General features: G+C 49.7%; 1 protein-coding gene across 2 annotated transcripts in view; it reads left to right on the top strand.

The window, feature by feature from the left end:
* The window catches only part of LOC311608137 (SH3 domain-binding glutamic acid-rich protein-like), a 47,225-nt gene extending 36,604 nt beyond the window's left edge, over window positions 1-10,621 (top strand). For both annotated transcript variants that reach the window (XM_084800446.1, XM_084800445.1), the window contains exons 3-8: window positions 713-793; window positions 5,171-5,242; window positions 5,927-6,019; window positions 8,100-8,129; window positions 8,422-8,584; window positions 10,227-10,621. In XM_084800446.1, coding sequence (XP_084656572.1) covers window positions 713-793; window positions 5,171-5,242; window positions 5,927-6,019; window positions 8,100-8,129; window positions 8,422-8,562 — 417 coding nt within the window. In that variant the 3' untranslated portion in view covers window positions 8,563-8,584; window positions 10,227-10,621. The remainder of the gene's footprint in view (window positions 1-712; window positions 794-5,170; window positions 5,243-5,926; window positions 6,020-8,099; window positions 8,130-8,421; window positions 8,585-10,226) is intronic.
* Window positions 10,622-18,234: the final 7,613 nt, after the last annotated feature.

Below are 18,234 nucleotides of genomic sequence, written 5' to 3'. Positions count from 1 at the left end.
GTTCTTAATGGTTCATGGGGATTCTCAGTCAGCTATGTGCTGGGTCCTATGACACCAGCAGGTGTGGGAGCAAGGGTCGGCTGTGGATCAGCTGTCTGCAGCAGGAGGTGGGGCATCAGGTGTCTGCAGAAGGAGGTGGGGCATCAGGTGTCTCCACCAGGAGGCGGGGCATCAGGTGTCTGGGAGTTTGCAGTGTGGGGTAGGTGAGGATGTCTGGTGAGCCATGGCAGACTGTATCAGAGGAAGGCAACACCAGATGGGAAGCCAGGGCTTGGGCACAACGGAGGAAGACTTGATCATTAGAATCTGCATTAATACAGATGTGAGTGTCGCTGGTACTCAGGGAAGTGGGAAGGACAGAATACAAACCCAGTAGGGTGGGGGGAAAGGTCTCTCCACATCAGGTGCTGTGCACCTGTCCCTGGTCACCACCACCCCACCCCACCCTCTGCAGCCTTTCCTGTTTCGTGTGTGTGTGTGTGTGTGTGTGTGTGTGTGTGTGTGTGTGTGTGTTCGTATGCTATGTAGGTACAGGGACAATGTATAAAAACATGCAAGATCAACAGCTTGACTTTATAGCTGTATGGCTTAGCTATCAGTTGACAAGGCAAACGTTTTGTGCTAATGACTGATTGACAAGGGGCCTGGGCTCAGGGTTATTCGAACTCCCAAGTGTATAGTGGGTTTAAATATTCTCTTTCTTTGCTTCAAGGATTTCGACTCTTTCTTCTCTGCAAAAGAAGAAAATATTATTTACTCATTCCTTGGCTTGGCTCCCCCTCCTGGGTCAAAGGTAAGCTTAGACGCCTTGTGTGGTCCAGTATGGGCTATGATAAAAGTCGGTAAAAACTGGAAACTGGCAAACAGCAGTGCTCGGAGTCGATGGGATTTTGTTTTTAAGAATTTATGGAACTCCTTGTGAAATTACACGTCACCCTGTCTCAAAACAACAACAACAACAACAACAAAGTATTAGTATTAATAATCAATTAATTAAAACTTAAAAATAAATTGTATTTATTATAACTGCGCATGAAGTGTGTCCACGTGTGATGACCAAAGGACAGCTTTGTGGAACTCGTTCTCTGTCTACATTTACATAGGCTCTAGGGACCAAATTCAGGTTTCCAGCCCTCTCTCTGGCCCTATCAAATTCTCCTTAATTAAAAAAAAAAAGTGTATGGGTGCATACATATCTGTGCACCATGTGTGCATCTGAGGCCCCTGGAGGCCAGAGGAGGCCATCAAGTCCCCGGGGACTAGAGTTACAGATGGCTGTGAGCCAACATGTGAGTGCTGGACATGGAACCCACCTTCTCTGCAAGAGCAGGAGGACTCAACTCCTGGGCCGCCTCTCCAGCCCTCCGTAAAATGCTTATGTGCTTTATTCTAGCAGCTTCTAGTGGACAGTATCCAATTCTATGTGCAGCTGGGGTTCCCCCTAACCATCAGGGGCAGGCGGTCACTGCAGTGTCCCAGCGCCACCTCTGCAGTATTTTGTTGGAGTGTAGTTGTTCCACGTCAGGGTTTATGCGTCCCGGCTGTCACCTCATGACATCTTAACAGTCTCCACAGCCACACCAACATCAAGACCTCTGTCATGGCTTTTCTTCTAGTAACGTACCTGTCTAGTGAATAAGACAGAAATGACATCTCGAGGTTTCGTTTTGTTTTGAGACAAGTTCTCACTGTGTAGATTAGGTTGACTTTGAACCTGTGATTCTCGACTTGAAGCTGCCCCAGTGCCAGGAGCCATTACTGTTGCGGTTATTTTATCAGTATGGCCTAATAATGTTTATTATCAGGCCTCTACTTCCCGTTACGGCAATATTTTCTAACTTGCTAGCCATCAATCAAGACACAGACACCTGTTATATTTTAAAATAGCCTGAGTTAACCTGGGGCAGGGCAGACATTAGTCCCCTAAACTACCTCCCATAGTGGGGCAGGTATGGACTACCTACCCCAACCCCATGCCATCTGCTTCTAATAATTTCTACCAAGCTACCTCTCACCCATAATCCCATATACTTGCTGATGTTCTTCATCTGGGCCAAGTCCTCCATCTACACTGGCCATGTGCTTCCCCACCTAGCCCATAATGAGCAGCCTCTTCTTCTCTCCTCTGGTCCCTTCCTCCCAAGATTCTCTCTGTCTCCCCACTCCCTGGAACCTTAGCCATGCCTAGCCCATTTGCCCTGCCCAGGTGTGATGGCCTTTTATTGGCCAAACATGTTAGGCTCTTAGGTGCAGGTGGGACAGAGACAGCAAGCAGTAATTAGCATCAAAATACATCAGACCAACCTCCAGCACATCACCCTGAGACACGTGATTTATAGCCCAAAGTAACGAACGATGGCAAGTTTGGATATAATTTCTGTTACGGTGGTCAACAGGTGGCAAATGTCACCTAAGGAAGTGACTGTGAGTGAAAGGCATCTGAGAGGGAGGGGCAGAAAGCAGAGAGAGAGAGAGAGAGAGAGAGAGAGAGAGAGAGAGAGAGAGAGGAGATAGAGGGAGGGAGGGAGGGAGAGAGAGAAAGAGAGAGAGAGAGAGAGAAGAGGGAGGGAGGGAGGGAGGGAGAGAGAGAGAGAGAGAGAGAGAGAGAGAGAGAGAGAGAGAGAGGAGGGAGGGAGGGAGAGAGAGAGAAACATGGCCAGAGGACTCTGGCCTTGTAAGGATGTTCTGTAATTTTCCAGCTTGAAACTACATGAGTAACAAAGACAGTGAACCCCGCTGCGCCTCATGTGGTACTTTAGGCCAGAGAGAGAAGTGCATTCACAAAAAACAAAAGTGGAAGGAGTAGGAAAGCGGAAGAGGCCAGACGTCACAGCGAGGGGTCTGCTGTGTGTGCCGCAGGCATCCAGGGAGAGCGAAGGACCTGGGGATGCTGCGCGCTCTCCACACAGTCAGTTGGGTGCTGTCTGAGAGTCAGACACTAAGAGGAGTCCCTGAAAGGTGGACATAAAAAGCCCAGATTTCAGGGCTTTATCTTCATGAAAACTCGTCTTACACCAGCTGAAAGTGATGATTTAGAGCAGGTGTAATTTGGGCTGGAGCAATGGCTCAGCTGTTAAAGGCAAGCCTCACAACAGCGAAGAGTGGAGTAGACACATCTTACCCCCTGCGTAGAAGGAGGAGGCATTTTGGACTATGTTAGCTCTTTTCCTGTGGCTGTGGAAGAATACCATGACCAAACTCAACCGAAGGAAGAAGGGGTTTAATTTAGCTCACAGTCCCAGAGTCCATCCTGGCACGGAAGCAGTTGGCGGTCACATTTCCATCCACACAGAAAATACAGACTAGGAAGTGGGGCACCACTGGTGAGGTACTCCCTCCAGCAAGGCTCCAGCTGCCACGGTCCCACAACCTCCCCACAGAGAGCCATCGTCAAGCATGGGAGCCTACGGGGACATGCCTCATTCAGACCACGTGGGCCCTGACTTCAAGGTTAAAAATGTTCAAGTTTGTGTTCAGGATTGATCCTAGGCTTCATTCATTCTAGGCAAATGCTCCTTGATGGTCTACAACCCCAGTCCCAACCTGCTATTTTATATCATATATAAAATTAAAGTATAGATGGATTAAAAGTCTAGATATTCCTTAAAAAAAAAAAATAGCCGGGCATGGTGGCGCACGCCTTCAATTCCAGCACTCGGGAGGCGGAGGCAGGCGGATTGCTGTGAATTCAAGGCCAGCCTGGTCTACAAAGTGAGTCCAGGACAGCCAAGGCTACACAGAGAAACCCTGTCTTGAAAAAAAAAACTTAAAAAAAAAATTAGAAAGTCTACGTATTAATAACTATGAAGACACAGAACCACTAAAATATTTTATGGAAATATTTAAGTAAATTTCTCTTTACAAAAAGCTAACATTTATATAACTATTTAAAAATTTTAGATTAGAACAATATTTGCACGCCTGTAATCCCAGTACTCAGGAGGCAGAGGCAGGTGGATCACTGTGAGTTCGAGGCCAGCCTGGTCTACAAAGTGAGTCCAGGACAGCCAATGCTACACAGAGAAACCCTGTCTCAGAAACAAGACAAAACAAAACAAAACAAAAAAGTGCAACTGTGTTAACTAGTCACAAGGCTAAAGAAGAGTGGGGTGTCAAGTATTTTGGAGGGATATGAATTACTCCCATCTTTCTGAAAAGAAACCTGATAAAAAAATATCCCCTATTTTATTTGTCAAATTAGCCAGAGAGTCACAAACAGGGAACACATTGACTATCTGTCAATTAGAATGTATTTGAATAAATTGCCATATATTTAATATTAAGCAAATGCTGCAAAGAATGAATTGGGATGTCATGATGTGTTAAGCCACAGCATGTTCTTGTTTTGTTTCAAAGCCCACAAAATAGGAAAACAACAAATTCCTCCAACAGCTACTATGTATGAGAGTGGGGTTGGGTGTATACCAAATATTAACGATTGTCAGGCAGGCATGGTGGCGCACGCCTTTAATCCCAACACTTGGGAGGCAGAGGCAGGCGAATCGCTGTGAGTTTGAGGCCAGCCTGGTCTACAAAGTGAGCCCAGGACAGCCAGGGTACACAGAGAGACCCTGTCTCAAAAAACCAAAAGGAAAAAAAAAAAAAAAGAAAAGATTGTCATACAGGGACGGCAACAGAGGGTGTGAGGTTGAAGGGTGTCACAAAGATGTTCAAGCTGATGTTCTAGAAACCTTGGAACTACCTCAGGGGTTAAGACCGTCATCTCATGGGGAGGTAGAGGTGGCTCTGCCCTAAGCTTGTGTTATGATGGTTTTCTGCTTCTATGTTCTTAAAATTATTTTAATTTTATTTTAAGTATATGTGTGCTTTGCCTACACATCTGTGCATATCTCAAGCATGGACTAGGTGCCTGCAGAGGCCAGAAGATGGCGTTGCACCCCCTGGAACTGGAGTTCCCGTGGTAGTGAGCTGCCGCGAGGGTGCTGGGAACCGAACCCACGCTGTCTGCAAGAGCAGCAGTGCTCTCGTCCACGCCTGAGTGCCCACCCCTGAGCGTCTCCCCGGCCACCGCACTGTCTCTACTGGGCCCCACTGTTGCTGTGAATAAAATCAAGGCCAGAGAGGAGAATAATTCAATTGGTTAAAGGACACAGAAATGTGAGTTATGTCCTCCCGAGAATTTTCAAGTGTTTTCAACCATTTGGTGCAGGTGACAAAGTCTGAGGACGCATCTTCTCTTCCCAATGGAGATGTAGCAGGAGAGGCAGAGGGTGCTGCGGAGGTAAGACTGGTGCTGCTGGGACCCTAGGGTGGCGATTGGTCCTGACATTTCTTTGTTTTTTTTTTGTCTACTTATGTATCTATGTGCATGTATGTGTGCATGTATGTATGCATGTATGTATGCATGCATGTATGCATGCATGTATGTGTGCATGTATGTATGCATGTATGTATGCATGCATGTATGCATGTATGTATGCATGTATGCATATATGTATGCATGTATGTATGCATGTATGTATCGCTCTCATCCACCTATTTCTCCTGTGTCTACCATCATCTCTATCATCTGTCTTTTATCTGCTCTCCATCCATCCGCCCAGTTCACCTGCTCATCCGTGTGCGTTGTTCACCTGCTCATCCGTGTGCGTTGTTCACCCATACCCACACATCTGCGCACCTGTCACCTTTCCCAGCCGTGAACGGCTGACTCGGCATCCTTCACTCTGCACTTTATGGCTGCAGCATGCAGTCAGTCTGTTAGCAGCTTGGGGGTTTGGGGGAGCTTGTGCCAGCATTTAAGTGGCTTTGTGCAGAGAGAGTCTCTGCTGGGGTCACTTATGTGTCACAACGGAAGTGGGAAGGCCACACACAGCAGGTGTGGCCTGCCCCCCTTTTTTTTCTCCGCCCCCCCCTTGGGAGCTTACTGAAGGTCAGCGACACCTTGAGCTTCTTTTCTAAACAGGGAACAGAGAAGGCTGAAGAAAGTGGAGAAACTGAGGCACAGAGAGAGGACACTGAGGACACAGGTGGCCTTTCTGAGTCTCCAGAGAAGAACGTGAGTGCTCGCTCTGCTCACAGGAGTTGTACTGCATCTTTCCCAGTACTGAGCTCCTGTAAGGTGTCGGGAGCTGTGCTGCACGGACACTGAGAGCTCAGCCGGGAGGAACCAGCTATTTTCACTCCTGATCTAACTGCGGTGGAGCAGACGCTGAGAGGGCCAGAGGGAGGGCCCTGCACCAGGCGTGGTGGCAAGCAGTCAGTGCTGGCTTCAGGGACTCATCCCGTGACCAGCGATAAGTCACATTCATGTTCCCACTCGGACGAGGGTCCTTACCCCTCCGTCTTCAGTGATGACTAACTCCTGCGTATACCTTCCCATGAGCCTCCTGGTGGGAAAAGAGCCAGGGCATGCAGGGGTTAGTGAAGGAGCTATGGGATCCAAGGCCTGCATGGAGCTGATCCTGAAGGGATCCGCCATTCAGGGACAGCAAGGTGATGAGCGATGCCTGGGGATTATGTAGGCACCAAGAGCACGGGGTGTGCGGAACTCGGCTGACGATGCCTTGGGCTGGTGCAGGCTACCCAAGAGCCTTGTGGGTTGCGGGGGGCCACAGGCAAATGCGCCGAGCCTCCCCACGAGAGAGTTTCAGAGCTTCACAAGGTGGTGGAAATACCGCAAGTGGCTCACGTTAGCACCGGCTCTTCCCAAGGTTATCTTATGGAAAATGTCACATTGTTTTGAGTCGCATTTGTTGCCAGTTCTTTTTCTTTATCTGAAGACCTTGACGCCCCCGGCTCGGTTCGCCTCCTCCGAGCCAGCCCTCACAAAAGCTCCTTTTGTAAAGGCGAGTGTGGGCGCGGTCCCAAGGCTGGGCTCAGGGCAGGAGACCCAGGGGACACCACCAGTGCTCACTCCTGCCAGTGCCCTTTCAGGTCACACTGGCAGGCCTCAGCGTCCTCATCGTCATCCATGTCTGACACTTGTCACCCCTGACACCTGCCCTTAGTTCTGTCCCAGCGCCATGTCAGTGGCCCAAGTCTTGGATAAGTTCCCAACCAAAAACCAGCTGCTGTGGAAGGTCTGAGATGTCTCATTTCCCATGCTTGCACCGGGCGGCCCCGTGGAGGGCTACACAGTGACATCATTTGGGGGCGTGACCCTCACAGTCCTGGCTCCCACCATGTCTGAGCACTTGGCTTCCTTTACCCAGAAATCACAGATTTCCTCATAAGTCCATGTACTTATATTCTAACGGCAGGACTGCATTCAAGCGTTGTGTGACTGTGTGACAGCTGTGTACTTCAGGTGCTGTCTAATTCTGTGAGCGAGAGCTGGGAAGTTAGGATCTCGTACCTCAGTCCAGAAAGACTTGGGGGTCGGAGTGGCATCTGATAAGCGCGTTCAGTGCACATTGTATCAGTCGATTGAGCCACTGCCCCACATCAGGCAGAGCCTCAGTGATTAGAGAAAGATGGGAAAAGGAAAGCAAAGTCCTGGCCTGATTGGGGGGGCGGGTGGAGCAGAGCTCTGAGAGCTAGTGTTGGCGCGCTTGTGGGTGTTGGCTGTAGGGTGATGCGGGGCGCATGGTAGTGCTCTTAAGGGGTGTAGCCCACTAGCCATGCCAAACCCATGCATTTGAACGAGAGCAAACGGGGAGTTCACAGAAGGAGTTGGAGAGGAGGGGAAATGGTGTCATTATTTAAAGAGCACTATCATCCTGTCACGGGGCATAAACAGCGGTTAGAAGGCAGCCCTGTGCGGCCAGTTCCCTAGTCCACCCCTGTGTGGGATGCGAGGACTGAACTCAGGTCATCCGGCTTGCACAGCAAGCATTTACCCACCGAGCCGTCTCTCTGGCCCTTGGTTTTTATGAACTGGAGTAAAGGCACACTTAAAAGATATAAAGGCAGAAGAGACTTTTTAAAAATTTTTATTTTTTTCTGGCTGAAAAACTTAACAGCTTGGGGTTCTGAACAGGATGTAGTTAGATCACTACAGATGTGCTATTTGCCCACCTTGGGGATGAGTATTTCCTACTTGTCAAACGGGCTTCTGTTTTAGTATATCACTTGTTTATCTTAAAAATTCAACTTAAGTCTTACTCTAACTGTTTTTTTTTCTTTGCTGACCTAAGGAAGAAGAGGTGGAAAGAACAACAGAAGAGGTGAGCCCTGCTGTCTTTAACAGTTGTTTACTCAGCTGAGGGGAAGCGCTTGTTGGTGACACCTGTACAGCTTTTGCTACGTTCCTCTCATTGGTGTGTGTGTGTGTGTGTGTGTGTGTGTGCACGCGCGCGCGGCAAGCAGGCATCAATGCCAGACATCTCCTTCAGCCACCTCCATCGTCTTTTGTGTGGCAGGCGTCATGGGAGCCCCCAGCACTAGTTTGGCATCTTGTTCTCACTGTGTCTGTGGCCCTTGAGCTTCTCAATAATGATGTGACTCTGTGTGAACTAGATGGAAGCAGCGGCAGAGGAAGGAGCAGAGGGAGAAGGCGAGGAAGAGGCGGCAGCTGAGGAAGGGGCAGCAGCCGAGGAAGGGGCAGCCGAGGAAGGGGCAGCCGAGGAAGAGGCAGGAGAAGAGGAAGATGATTCTTAGGCTAATTTTTCAGCTTTCCCAGGTAGGTGCAGAATTCTGGGGCTGGGTGTTGTCCCTGTGTGCACCGTGCGAACCTGTCCCAGGTGTGTCTCTCCTGCCCCGCTCTGTGCAGCCGGCTTCAGACTGTACCTCATCCATGTTGGCACAGGGGCATGATGGGAAAAGGAGCACGCCGACCAAAGAGGGGCTAGCCTGAGTGTGCTTCCTCCCCCATGTGAGTTATTTAAGAGCTGGTGGGAAGCAGCTCTCTGGGTGGTCTGTCCTGATGATGCCTCTGCCAGCCAGAGCATTTGCATGCCCGTCTGTCTGTTCCTCAAGCTAGCTACTGATTTGCTACTGATGACTGCTGTACATGCTGTCTTAAGCGGAGCGTAGTCCGTTCTTACTTGCGGTATTGACCGGACACTCGTAGGGACATGCTATGGGCTAGGAGGCATTTGGTAAGCGTTTGCGTCTCCTGTGGGTTTAGACAGCTGTTGCTGATAGGGCAGTAACTGTGGGGTTCTCTAGGGGCGGGTCAGCATCACGTGATGATGTTAGTAGGATAAAGATGCGTACTAGAAGAGGGACTGTTAAGGACTTGGTGGGACCCTTGGACACCAGAGGCCGAGTGAAGGCCTTAGAGAGCATGTGATGCTGTGGAAGCCGCTGGTTTCTCAAGACACATTTGCGAAAAGGGAGGTGTTACCCTTGTTGTCCTTATGACGCAGTCTGAGGCCACGGGTCCCTCAGTGGGCCCAGAAGCCTGACGCATGCCTTTTAGCACAGGAAGGAGACTAAAACACTTTTCACTTTTTTAAAACCGTGGCAGAAAAATCGTGAGGACACCCACTGAGGGATAGATGCAGGGACTTCCTAGTGGGACTCTAGCTGAGGGAAATATGGGAGATGGGGAAATAGAAGGATCCAGAGGGTCCTAGAAACCCACAATAAGATCATCATGATGGGTGAATCTGGACCCAGGCGGGGTCTGCTCAATCTACTGCACCAACCAAGGACAATACATGCAGTAAACATCGAACCCCTACTCAGATCTAGTCAATGGACAGCACATTCTCCACAGTTGAGTGGAGAGCGGGGACTGACTCTGACATGAACTCTGGTGCCCCATATTTGGCCACCTCCCCTTGGTGGGGAGGCCTGGTGTCACTCAGAGAAAGGATAAGCAGGCTACCAGGATGAGACTTGATGGGCTGTGATCATATGGTGGGGGAGGAGGTCTCCTTCTGTCACAGACCTAGGGGAGGGGAATGGGGTGAAGGAGAAAGGGAGGGGAACAGGAAGATACAAGTGAGGGGATAACAATTGAGACGTAAAAACAAACAAACAAACAATTGAGATGTAATCTAAATAAATTAATAATAATAAAAAAGAAATTCCCTCTTTGGGGCTCAGTTGTAGATGCAGCTGCTCTGTTTCCTGTGAGCACACAGTGGGGCAGCTAGCCTGGGGCTTGCCTTTCCTCTGGGGTTAGTATATGTCAGATGTGACAGCCAGTAGACACCTGGCCTGCTTCTTATGAAGTAGACTTACTGTCTCTTCTTTGCTCAGGCCACAAATGGTAAAAATGTGGCGATGCCTTCCTGGCTTGTGTGTTGAAAAGTGAAGACAGCAATCAGCAGCCCAGCTTTAACAGACTCCTCCCAATGTTTCCTTTCTTTTAGAATACCCAAGCCACGAGGCCACACTTCAACTCTCTCCCCACAATGCAACACACACTTTGTCTGGACGCCAGCACCCTTCCCTCGGCACCCTGGGCTCCCTGAGGACTTGTGCCCTCTGAGGCAGTTAGGTGTCTGCGGGTCTCGGCTTCACTGCGTCTCGTGAGGCTGAGTGGAAGACCGCACACGCTCTGTGCCTACAGTTCTCAGTCTTTGCTTAATTTTTGTTTCTTTTGCGATGCACAGGTATACTTTCTCATTAATGCTCTGCGAACAGGGTCTCGAGGCAGAGTTCCTGCCTTCAATGTAGACGCAGTACTTCTTGCTTTAGGCTTGGCTTTGAAAACGACAAACCTCCCAGCGAGCAACTATAAATAAAGATTGATAGCAAGAATCAATCTTGCCTGGTCTGAACTGTTGTTTTTGCCACACACACCCCACACCCCCCACACACCCCCCCCCCCGCCCCCGGTCATCTCTCTGCCGTTTTGTGGACTTGAATTTGCTGTGTCTGTTCAGACTGAGTCCTGTGTACCCCGAGGTAGATTGTTTTTTGTTGCACTAATTGGCTCAGGTTTTCGAGTGGCACTGGCTTATGCTGTCACATTTTGTGTTACGCCGAGTGCTGTGCACACTGTCTATATGGATCCTGACTGAACATAGCACTGGCATCCACACATGCGGGATTGTGGCTAGGACAGGACATCGGCAGCCTCGTGCTCCCTGTACGCTCTTGGCTGCAGGAACGTTGTCGTGCAGGGTTGCCACGGCTGCCGCAGCCCTCCTCTGACTGCTCCAGCCCTCTGACTGCTCCAGCTGAGTTGCACAGCCCCGCTCTGCCTATTGCCCCTGTGACTGTACAGAGACATCGCCCTCCTGTGACGTTCTGCAGCCCACCTTCTCCCTTGCCGTTCTGTGCAGGGCTTACTGCCTCTGGCTTGGGGGCTGGGGCTCCTGTCTTTGCTGCTCTGCCCCCTCTTGTCACAGTCACTGTGTCCCATGGAGTGACGTTTGCTTTCCCAGGTGGAGCCATGTCCCATTACATGGGAGGCTACAGCAGTCCCAGGGAGCCCCACAACTCTGAAATATAGCTTTTTTTTTGTTACCTTGGTAACAAAAAGAGACATTTTGAAGAGAATTAGTGCCCCCGCCCCCCAGTACCTGAAGTGGCTTCCCTGATAAATACTTCTCTTTGCTAAGAGTAAGGTAAAAGACTGGTGATGTGGGAACTCAGGTGATTAAAAGTTGATTCCTCCCTTTTTCTTGGTTTGTATTTGCTTTATTGGGCTGAGTTGCATTCTCTTAAAAAAAAAAAGCTAGTAGCATTTAAAGAAGCAACATGGACTTCTTGTTGGTGCTTGGGGCTGACTTTCAGTCTTTCCTTGACCGAGGAGGACGAGGTAAACTAGGCTCACTGCCAACTTACCTCTTAGTTCACAGTTTTTTAAGCAGGAGGTGAAGGCACATGGGTCCTTGGGCCTCACTGACCAGCCAGCCTATCCTGAGGAGCGAGTGCGCATCCAGGAACAGGGGCAACACCTGAGGCGCGATGGCTGAGGGGGGCCTCTTGCCTCCACAAGCACCTGCCCTTGTGAACTTGGTTAACTCAAAATTCCATATTGAAAAAAAAAATAGGGCCTCCCCTCAATAAATTGAATAATTTTATGGTAATCTGATAGTATTAGAAGATTAAAGAATTTGATTAGTCTAAAGAAGGCCTGGGCATTCAAAGTAAGATGTTTGTTTGTTTGTTTGTTTATTCCAAGACAGAGGAACTTACTCTGTAGAGCCAGGCTGGCCCTGGACTGAGGGATCCACCTGCCTCTCCCTTCTGAGTTCTGGAGTAAAGGTGTGTACCGCCATGCTTGGCCCTCAACTTAACATTTTAACCTAAAAAAAAATCAAAGACACAAAAGTGAGTTTGTTTCTTTAAGCCTCTGAGCAGTCCTTGCCTCTTGTTCCTTCTTTTCTCGGCCCGCGAGGGGTGCCCTGTGTTCCTTTGGTGCAAGAATCTACCTCACACATCAGTCACAGTCCGCTCTTGTGTTCCATATTAACGCGCAACAGGAAGGGAGCGAGATGCTGTGTCCGTAAAGCATCCTGGAGAATCTATATATTTTCTCAGCGTAAACATGGTTGGGGGTGGGAAGGGGAGGGGGAGAAGCGGCCCAAGCTGTAATAACAGAGAATCACCACTAGGTGGCGACAAAAAGACAAGCTTCTTGGTCTGGTGCCGCAGGCCCTAGGGGTCAGCTGCCTGCTTGTCAACCACAGGGTACTTTGGGATGAAATCAGAGGGCGGCCAAGGTGTTTACCTTCTGGAAAGAGGAAGAGAACAGGCAAAATAAAAAAATTGAGCTAGCAGGCACATCATTTTCAACGCTTCTATCCAAGATAATGTTGTGCGGGTCTAAAATTAATATGTGTGTACATGTGAAAGTATTATATGTAAACACATATACATCATAAAATACTGGTTTCATGGTGACATTTTCTAGGTACACATCATGCATTTCGCTGTTGTATTTTTATTTTTATTTTTTTATTCTTTTTTTATTTATTAATTTATTCTTGTTACATCTCAATGGTTATCCCATCCCTTGTATCCTCCCATTCTTCCCTCCCTCCCATTTTCCCCTTATTCCCCTCCGCTATGACTGTTCCTGAGGGGGATTACCTCCCCCTGTATATGCTCATAGGGTATCAAGTCTCTTCTCTGTAACCTGCTGTCCTTCCTCTGAGAGCCACCAGGTCTCCCCCTCCAGGGGACTTGGTCAAATTTGAGACACCAGAGTACGTGAGAAAGTCATATCCCACTCTCCACTTAAATGTGGAGACTGTTCTGACCATTGGCTAGATCTGGGTAGGGGTTCGTTTCGCTGTTTTTTTTTTTTTTGTTTTGTTTTGTTTTTCGAGACAGGGTTTCTCTGTGTAGTCTTGGCTGTCCTAGACTCGCTTTGTAGTCCAGGCTGGCCTCGAACTCACAGCGATCCGCCTATCTCTGCCTCCTGAGTGCTAGGATTAAAGGCGTGCGCCACCACGACCGGCCAATTTCGCTGTTGTTTAATCACCCCTTATTATACTTTCTTGCTCTTATCCCCACCTTACCCTCTGCTGGTTCCCATATGGATCCTTAATTTTATTTTTCTCCCCCTTTAAATGTGTGGGTGTTTTTACCTTCATGCATGACTGCACCACATTAGTAGTGCCTGGTCCCAGGGAAGATAGAAGAGGGAGTCGGTTACCTGAGGCCTTATGGGCCACTATGTGGGTGCTGGGAATCTATTCCCGGTCCTCTGGAAGAGCTCTTTATCGCTGAGCCATCTCTCCGTCTCCCCCAAAGCTTTGAATAGTAAGAACGCATTGGTTTATGTGTACCTCATGTGTCCAGGTACCCAAGGAGGTCCCTGGAGCTGGGGTCACAGGCAACTGTGACCCCCTTGTGTGGGTGGCAACCAAACCTGGGAGGAGCAGTAAGTGCTCTTAATGGCTGCCCATGTCTTCAACCCAGTTCTTAAAAAACCTTAAAGCAAGCAAATCGCTGACTTTCCCATGGCGGCACAGGAGTCCGCAGCTAGCCCGCCAGCTCCATGTCGGCAAGTTTGATAAGAGTCTTGATCTTCCCGGAGCCTTTGGGTGGTTCTGAATAACTGGCAATCTACTCCTGACCCTAGCCGGAGCATCCTTTTATGGCTTTCTAAAGCCTGTGGCTTTCTTTCTTTATTTTCTCCCCTACTCCCACTCTTCTTTTTAAAAATGCATTGTTCTGGAGTTTTTTAGTATTAGAAGCATTGCACTGTGAGATCTTTAATATGTGTTAGTGTGTTGTGGTGGTGTTTATATTAGAAGCCAGGGGGCGAGGCTGTGCAAATACATGGTGTTTTCCACAGTGCAGACTCAAGCGGGCCAGACTCGGCTAGGAGTATTGTGGAGTTGGGGGAAGGGTTAACTTGGGGGTCCCACTGTTGTGGATCCAGTTCTAATCCCGGTCATGGCCGGGCCTTCATCAGAATCTGTGAAGATGGACTTGTGCAGATCCGGGTCATGGCCAGGCCTTCATCAGCATCCGTGAGGATGGACTTGTGCAGATCCGGGTCATGGCCGGGCCTTTTTGTTAATTTTGCTGCTGATTTTGATCAGTTGTATCCTGCTGAGTCAGCCCCTCTTATAGCGACCTGGGGAGGTGCAAACCGTCCTGTGACCGAGGGAAATGGAGGCAACCGTGCCTGGAAATGCAGGGCTGAGTATGAGACGTACTCTCCACCCCAGGGCCAGGGCCCCCGTTTCATGCCACTTGGGGTCTCTGACTTTGATCACAGCCCATCCCGGCCAGTACTTGGCATGGATGTTTGAGAGAACGTGCCTTTGCCCCCAGAGCGCCACGAACCCCATGTTTCTTGGCCTTTGCTCTGTCATCAGACTCAATGCTGCCCTCATCCCTGGAGTGAGATGACCCTGTCGGCCACGCTCTGCCATCTCAGTGGACCCTCCGCTGGCTGCTTGCTTCTCTCACTTTCCTCTTGGTTGCCTGTGGTGGGGTCGCCCTCTGCCCAGTTACAGACGGGATGCTACTTTTGCCAAAGTCTTAGGCTGTGGAGAGAAGAAACCGAGGTTGCCACCACGCTTTCCAGTCTGGTTACCCTGGGTAGATGCTGCTGAAGGGTCACGCAGACCTCATGTGATGCTCGGGGGCTGCCGCTACCCCACGGACGGTCGCCATGTGCCCCTGCTGGCAACTTTCAGCTGTGGGAACAACTTCTGTTTGGGACGAGCTGACGGAGGCCTGAGATGTGCCTAAATCCCCAGCTCTCTTTTGGTTGGTTTTGAAGCAGGACAGTTTTCTCTATGGGTCCTTTTCAAAATATTTGTCTAGGAGCGCTGACAGCCCTAACAAGCTAGGCTGAGGCACCCGTCCTCAGCGGGCAAGTACAGGGGAAGGAGGGACAGAAGAGACGGGTGGCTAAGAGCACGGGCTGCTCTTCCCAGGACCCGCGTGGCACTCACAGCTGTTGTCTAATCCCAGCCCAAAGCACTCTGACAGCCGTCTATGGCTTCCACAGGCACCGGGCACACATACACGCAGGCTAAACATTCTCCCCAGCAGCCTGTGAACCTGAGGTGTCCTAACAGACTCTCCGGGTGCCCAAGTGTCTTGATTCCTCAAGGGAGGTCTCCTGCTGAGGACTCAGGGCTGGCCTGGCTGCTGGCTCCAGAGAGACCACCCTGACTCAGCTACATGGTCCTGAGCTCCTCCGAGTTCCTGTCACCTGCTGTGTGTCCCTCTGCTCATGGCACTCTTATCTGTTGCGGCACCTCACTGGCCTTCAGTCAGTTCACTGACGCGAAGTTTAGGCAGCCGGTGAGAGGTGTGCACAGCTAAGCTGTCCTGGTCCTGTCTCAACTCTGATCTCTTCTGCCTCACAAGGTGTCAGTTACTGTGCGAGGTCTGTTATGGTCCAGGTGCCTTCTTCTCCTGGGCCCAGGCTTCAGCTTTGTCCTTCTCCCCGCCCACAACCCCTGGGGAAATCCCAGTTTCCTCAGGGGTAATCGATTCATCAGGCTGACAGCTGGATATGTGCCAGGTGGGTTACAACTTTTCTATGAGGAAACGAATAATGTGCACAGCTCGCTGCTCCCTGATGTGCTAACTGCCCTTGAGCTTGGGCGCTTCTCTGAGCAGGGATGGGGACGGTCATTGAATATTCTTTGAGATTCTTTCCTTTTCCCAGTCATTTCCATGCAATTCTGCAATTCCGCCTCAATGAGCAGGGCCTCCATTGTCTGGGGAGGAGTGTGTGTGTGTGTGTGTGTGTGTGTGTGTGTGTCCATTCATGGTGACATGGAAGCTAGTATCCACACTGGGGTGTTGATGAAGTTTCTTTTCTATGCCAATTAAAGAACCAAAAGGCAGAAAATCTTGAGCACATCAGGGAGCAGCAGGGGAAATGTCAGACTTGGCATACAGAATCTAACAGTATAGAAATGCTTTTACTGGAAGCGAGAAACACACACACACACACACACACACACACACACACACACACACACCATTTGCTCTGCTGGTAGCTGGGGGTTTAAGAGTCTTTGAGATTTTCTTTCTTTAATTTGGTGGCTCCTGTCTGGATCTGTCTCCTATCACGGGTCTGTCCAACACCTAGTCCCTCAGGATCTCCCATACTCCTGCTGCAAGACAAAAAAAGGAAATATATACCTTGCAGGTTAAGGGTTCTGTTTGCAGAAAGACAGTTAAGAATAAGTTCCTGTTTGTGCTGCGTTAAGTCCCTGCAAGTTAAGGATTCTGTTTTTAGTTAAAGAATAAGTTCCTGAGTCCGGCACAGTGGAACACCCCATTAATTCCAGCACGCAGAGGCGGAGGCTGCAGCAGAGGCCAAGGCAGAGGTGGGGGTGGAGGTGGAGGTGGAGGCGGGGGTGTGGTGTGGTGTAGGGTGTGGGTGGGGTGGGGTGGTGAGTGGGGAGGAGCTGGGCAGGGGCGGCCGCAGGAGGCAGCGGGAGGGGCAGAGGCAGAGAGCTCTGTGAGTTGGAGGACAGCCTGGTCTATTGAGTGACCTCCTAAACAGCCAGGGCTACACAGAGATAACCTGTCTTAAAACGTGCCCCCAAAAGAAGAATAAATTCCTATTTGCCTTGTGATAAGTCTTTAAGTTCAGGTTTCTATTTGTAAATAAGAGTAAATTCCAGCTGGGCGTGGTGGTGCACGCCGTTAATCCTAGCACTCGGGAGGCAGAGGCAGGCGGATCTCTGTGAGTTCGAGGCCAGCCTGGTCTACAAAAGCAAGTCTAGGACACCCAAGGCTACACAGAGAAACCCTGTCTCGAACTTCCCCCACCCAAAAAAAAGGGTAAGTTCCTGTTTCTTAGATGTGAGGTAAACTGCTTGTGAGCCCATTAACGTGGTGTGCATCTTTACCGTTCACGTGGTGTGCATCTTTACCGTTCACGTGGTGTGTATCTTTACCATTCACACGGTGTACATTTTTACCTGTGTTGCTTCCCTTTCATTTTGACTTTCTAATTAGATGTGTTAGCAACCTCCTCCTGCCAGTAAACACCTTATCTCTCCTATAAAAAGGAGCGCAAGAGGCCAGCCTGGGCTGCTCTCTCAAATCCTGACTCAGAGTGAGACAGCTGGCTGGTCAGTCCCGTGTTCACCCACAAAATACAGCTTTCTCTAATTGGACAATTGTGGCTTTGGTGGTCTTTTCTCCTTGAGATTTTCAGGCTTAACAGAGCCAGGGACCCTTCACTGTGGCTTCCAGATTAGCTGGACCACTGGTTGGTTCTGCAGGTTGGAAGTGTGCTTTGTTTGTCACTGGGACCTTTTGGGGGTGGGAGTAGAAGCTGTTTATTCATTCCCAAGGGGCAGACTCTCAGGCGTCCTAAGATTCCAATGTAGATAGTGGTCCCAAATAGCTTGTGTTTTCACCGGGTAGGCTGAGGAGACCGGTTTATTTGAAGAGGGAAAGTCTTAGGGGTTTTGTGCAGTGCCTCCTGTGAGGTGCCTACTGCAGAGTTTAGTTCCCAGCCTCATTCAAGTCTTGGCTTTGACAGTTTGTATGGTGGAGTGCCCCAGTCTTCTCTTCTGAAGATTGGGTGCAAGTGTGACCTGCACTGTGGTATCTGCTGAATGCACTAATTTTGCAAGTGGAGTGGTGCTGGGGGTGCATGGAAAATTGTCTGTCTTTAGAATGCAAGAGAAAAGGATGGATCACTGTAGATTAAAGGACAGGAGGAAAGGGGAGGTAGCAGGCCTTGGTTCATATTGAATATCCAAGCCCTCAAAGGGGAAAGTCAGCCATTTTTCTCCAGGCAAGCATTCTTCCTCTGGCTTAGTCATTTCTCATATGGCTTCTAGTCTTAGGTAAACACCGTAGGCTCTTACCTCAGTCTTCCATGGTGTGGCATCATTTCGTTATGTATATGGACCATGTGCACTGGGGTGACTGTGCCTCTTTGATGACCGTCTGGGCTCATAGGCTTTCAGGTTAGGGCCT

Source organism: Acomys minous (assembly GCF_964271855.1).
Source record: "Acomys minous genome assembly, chromosome: 11".
NCBI classification, from domain to species: Eukaryota; Metazoa; Chordata; class Mammalia; order Rodentia; family Muridae; genus Acomys; species Acomys minous.
The sequence above is the reverse complement of the archived record's forward strand: the minus strand, read 5'-3'. Positions and strand labels throughout refer to the sequence as shown.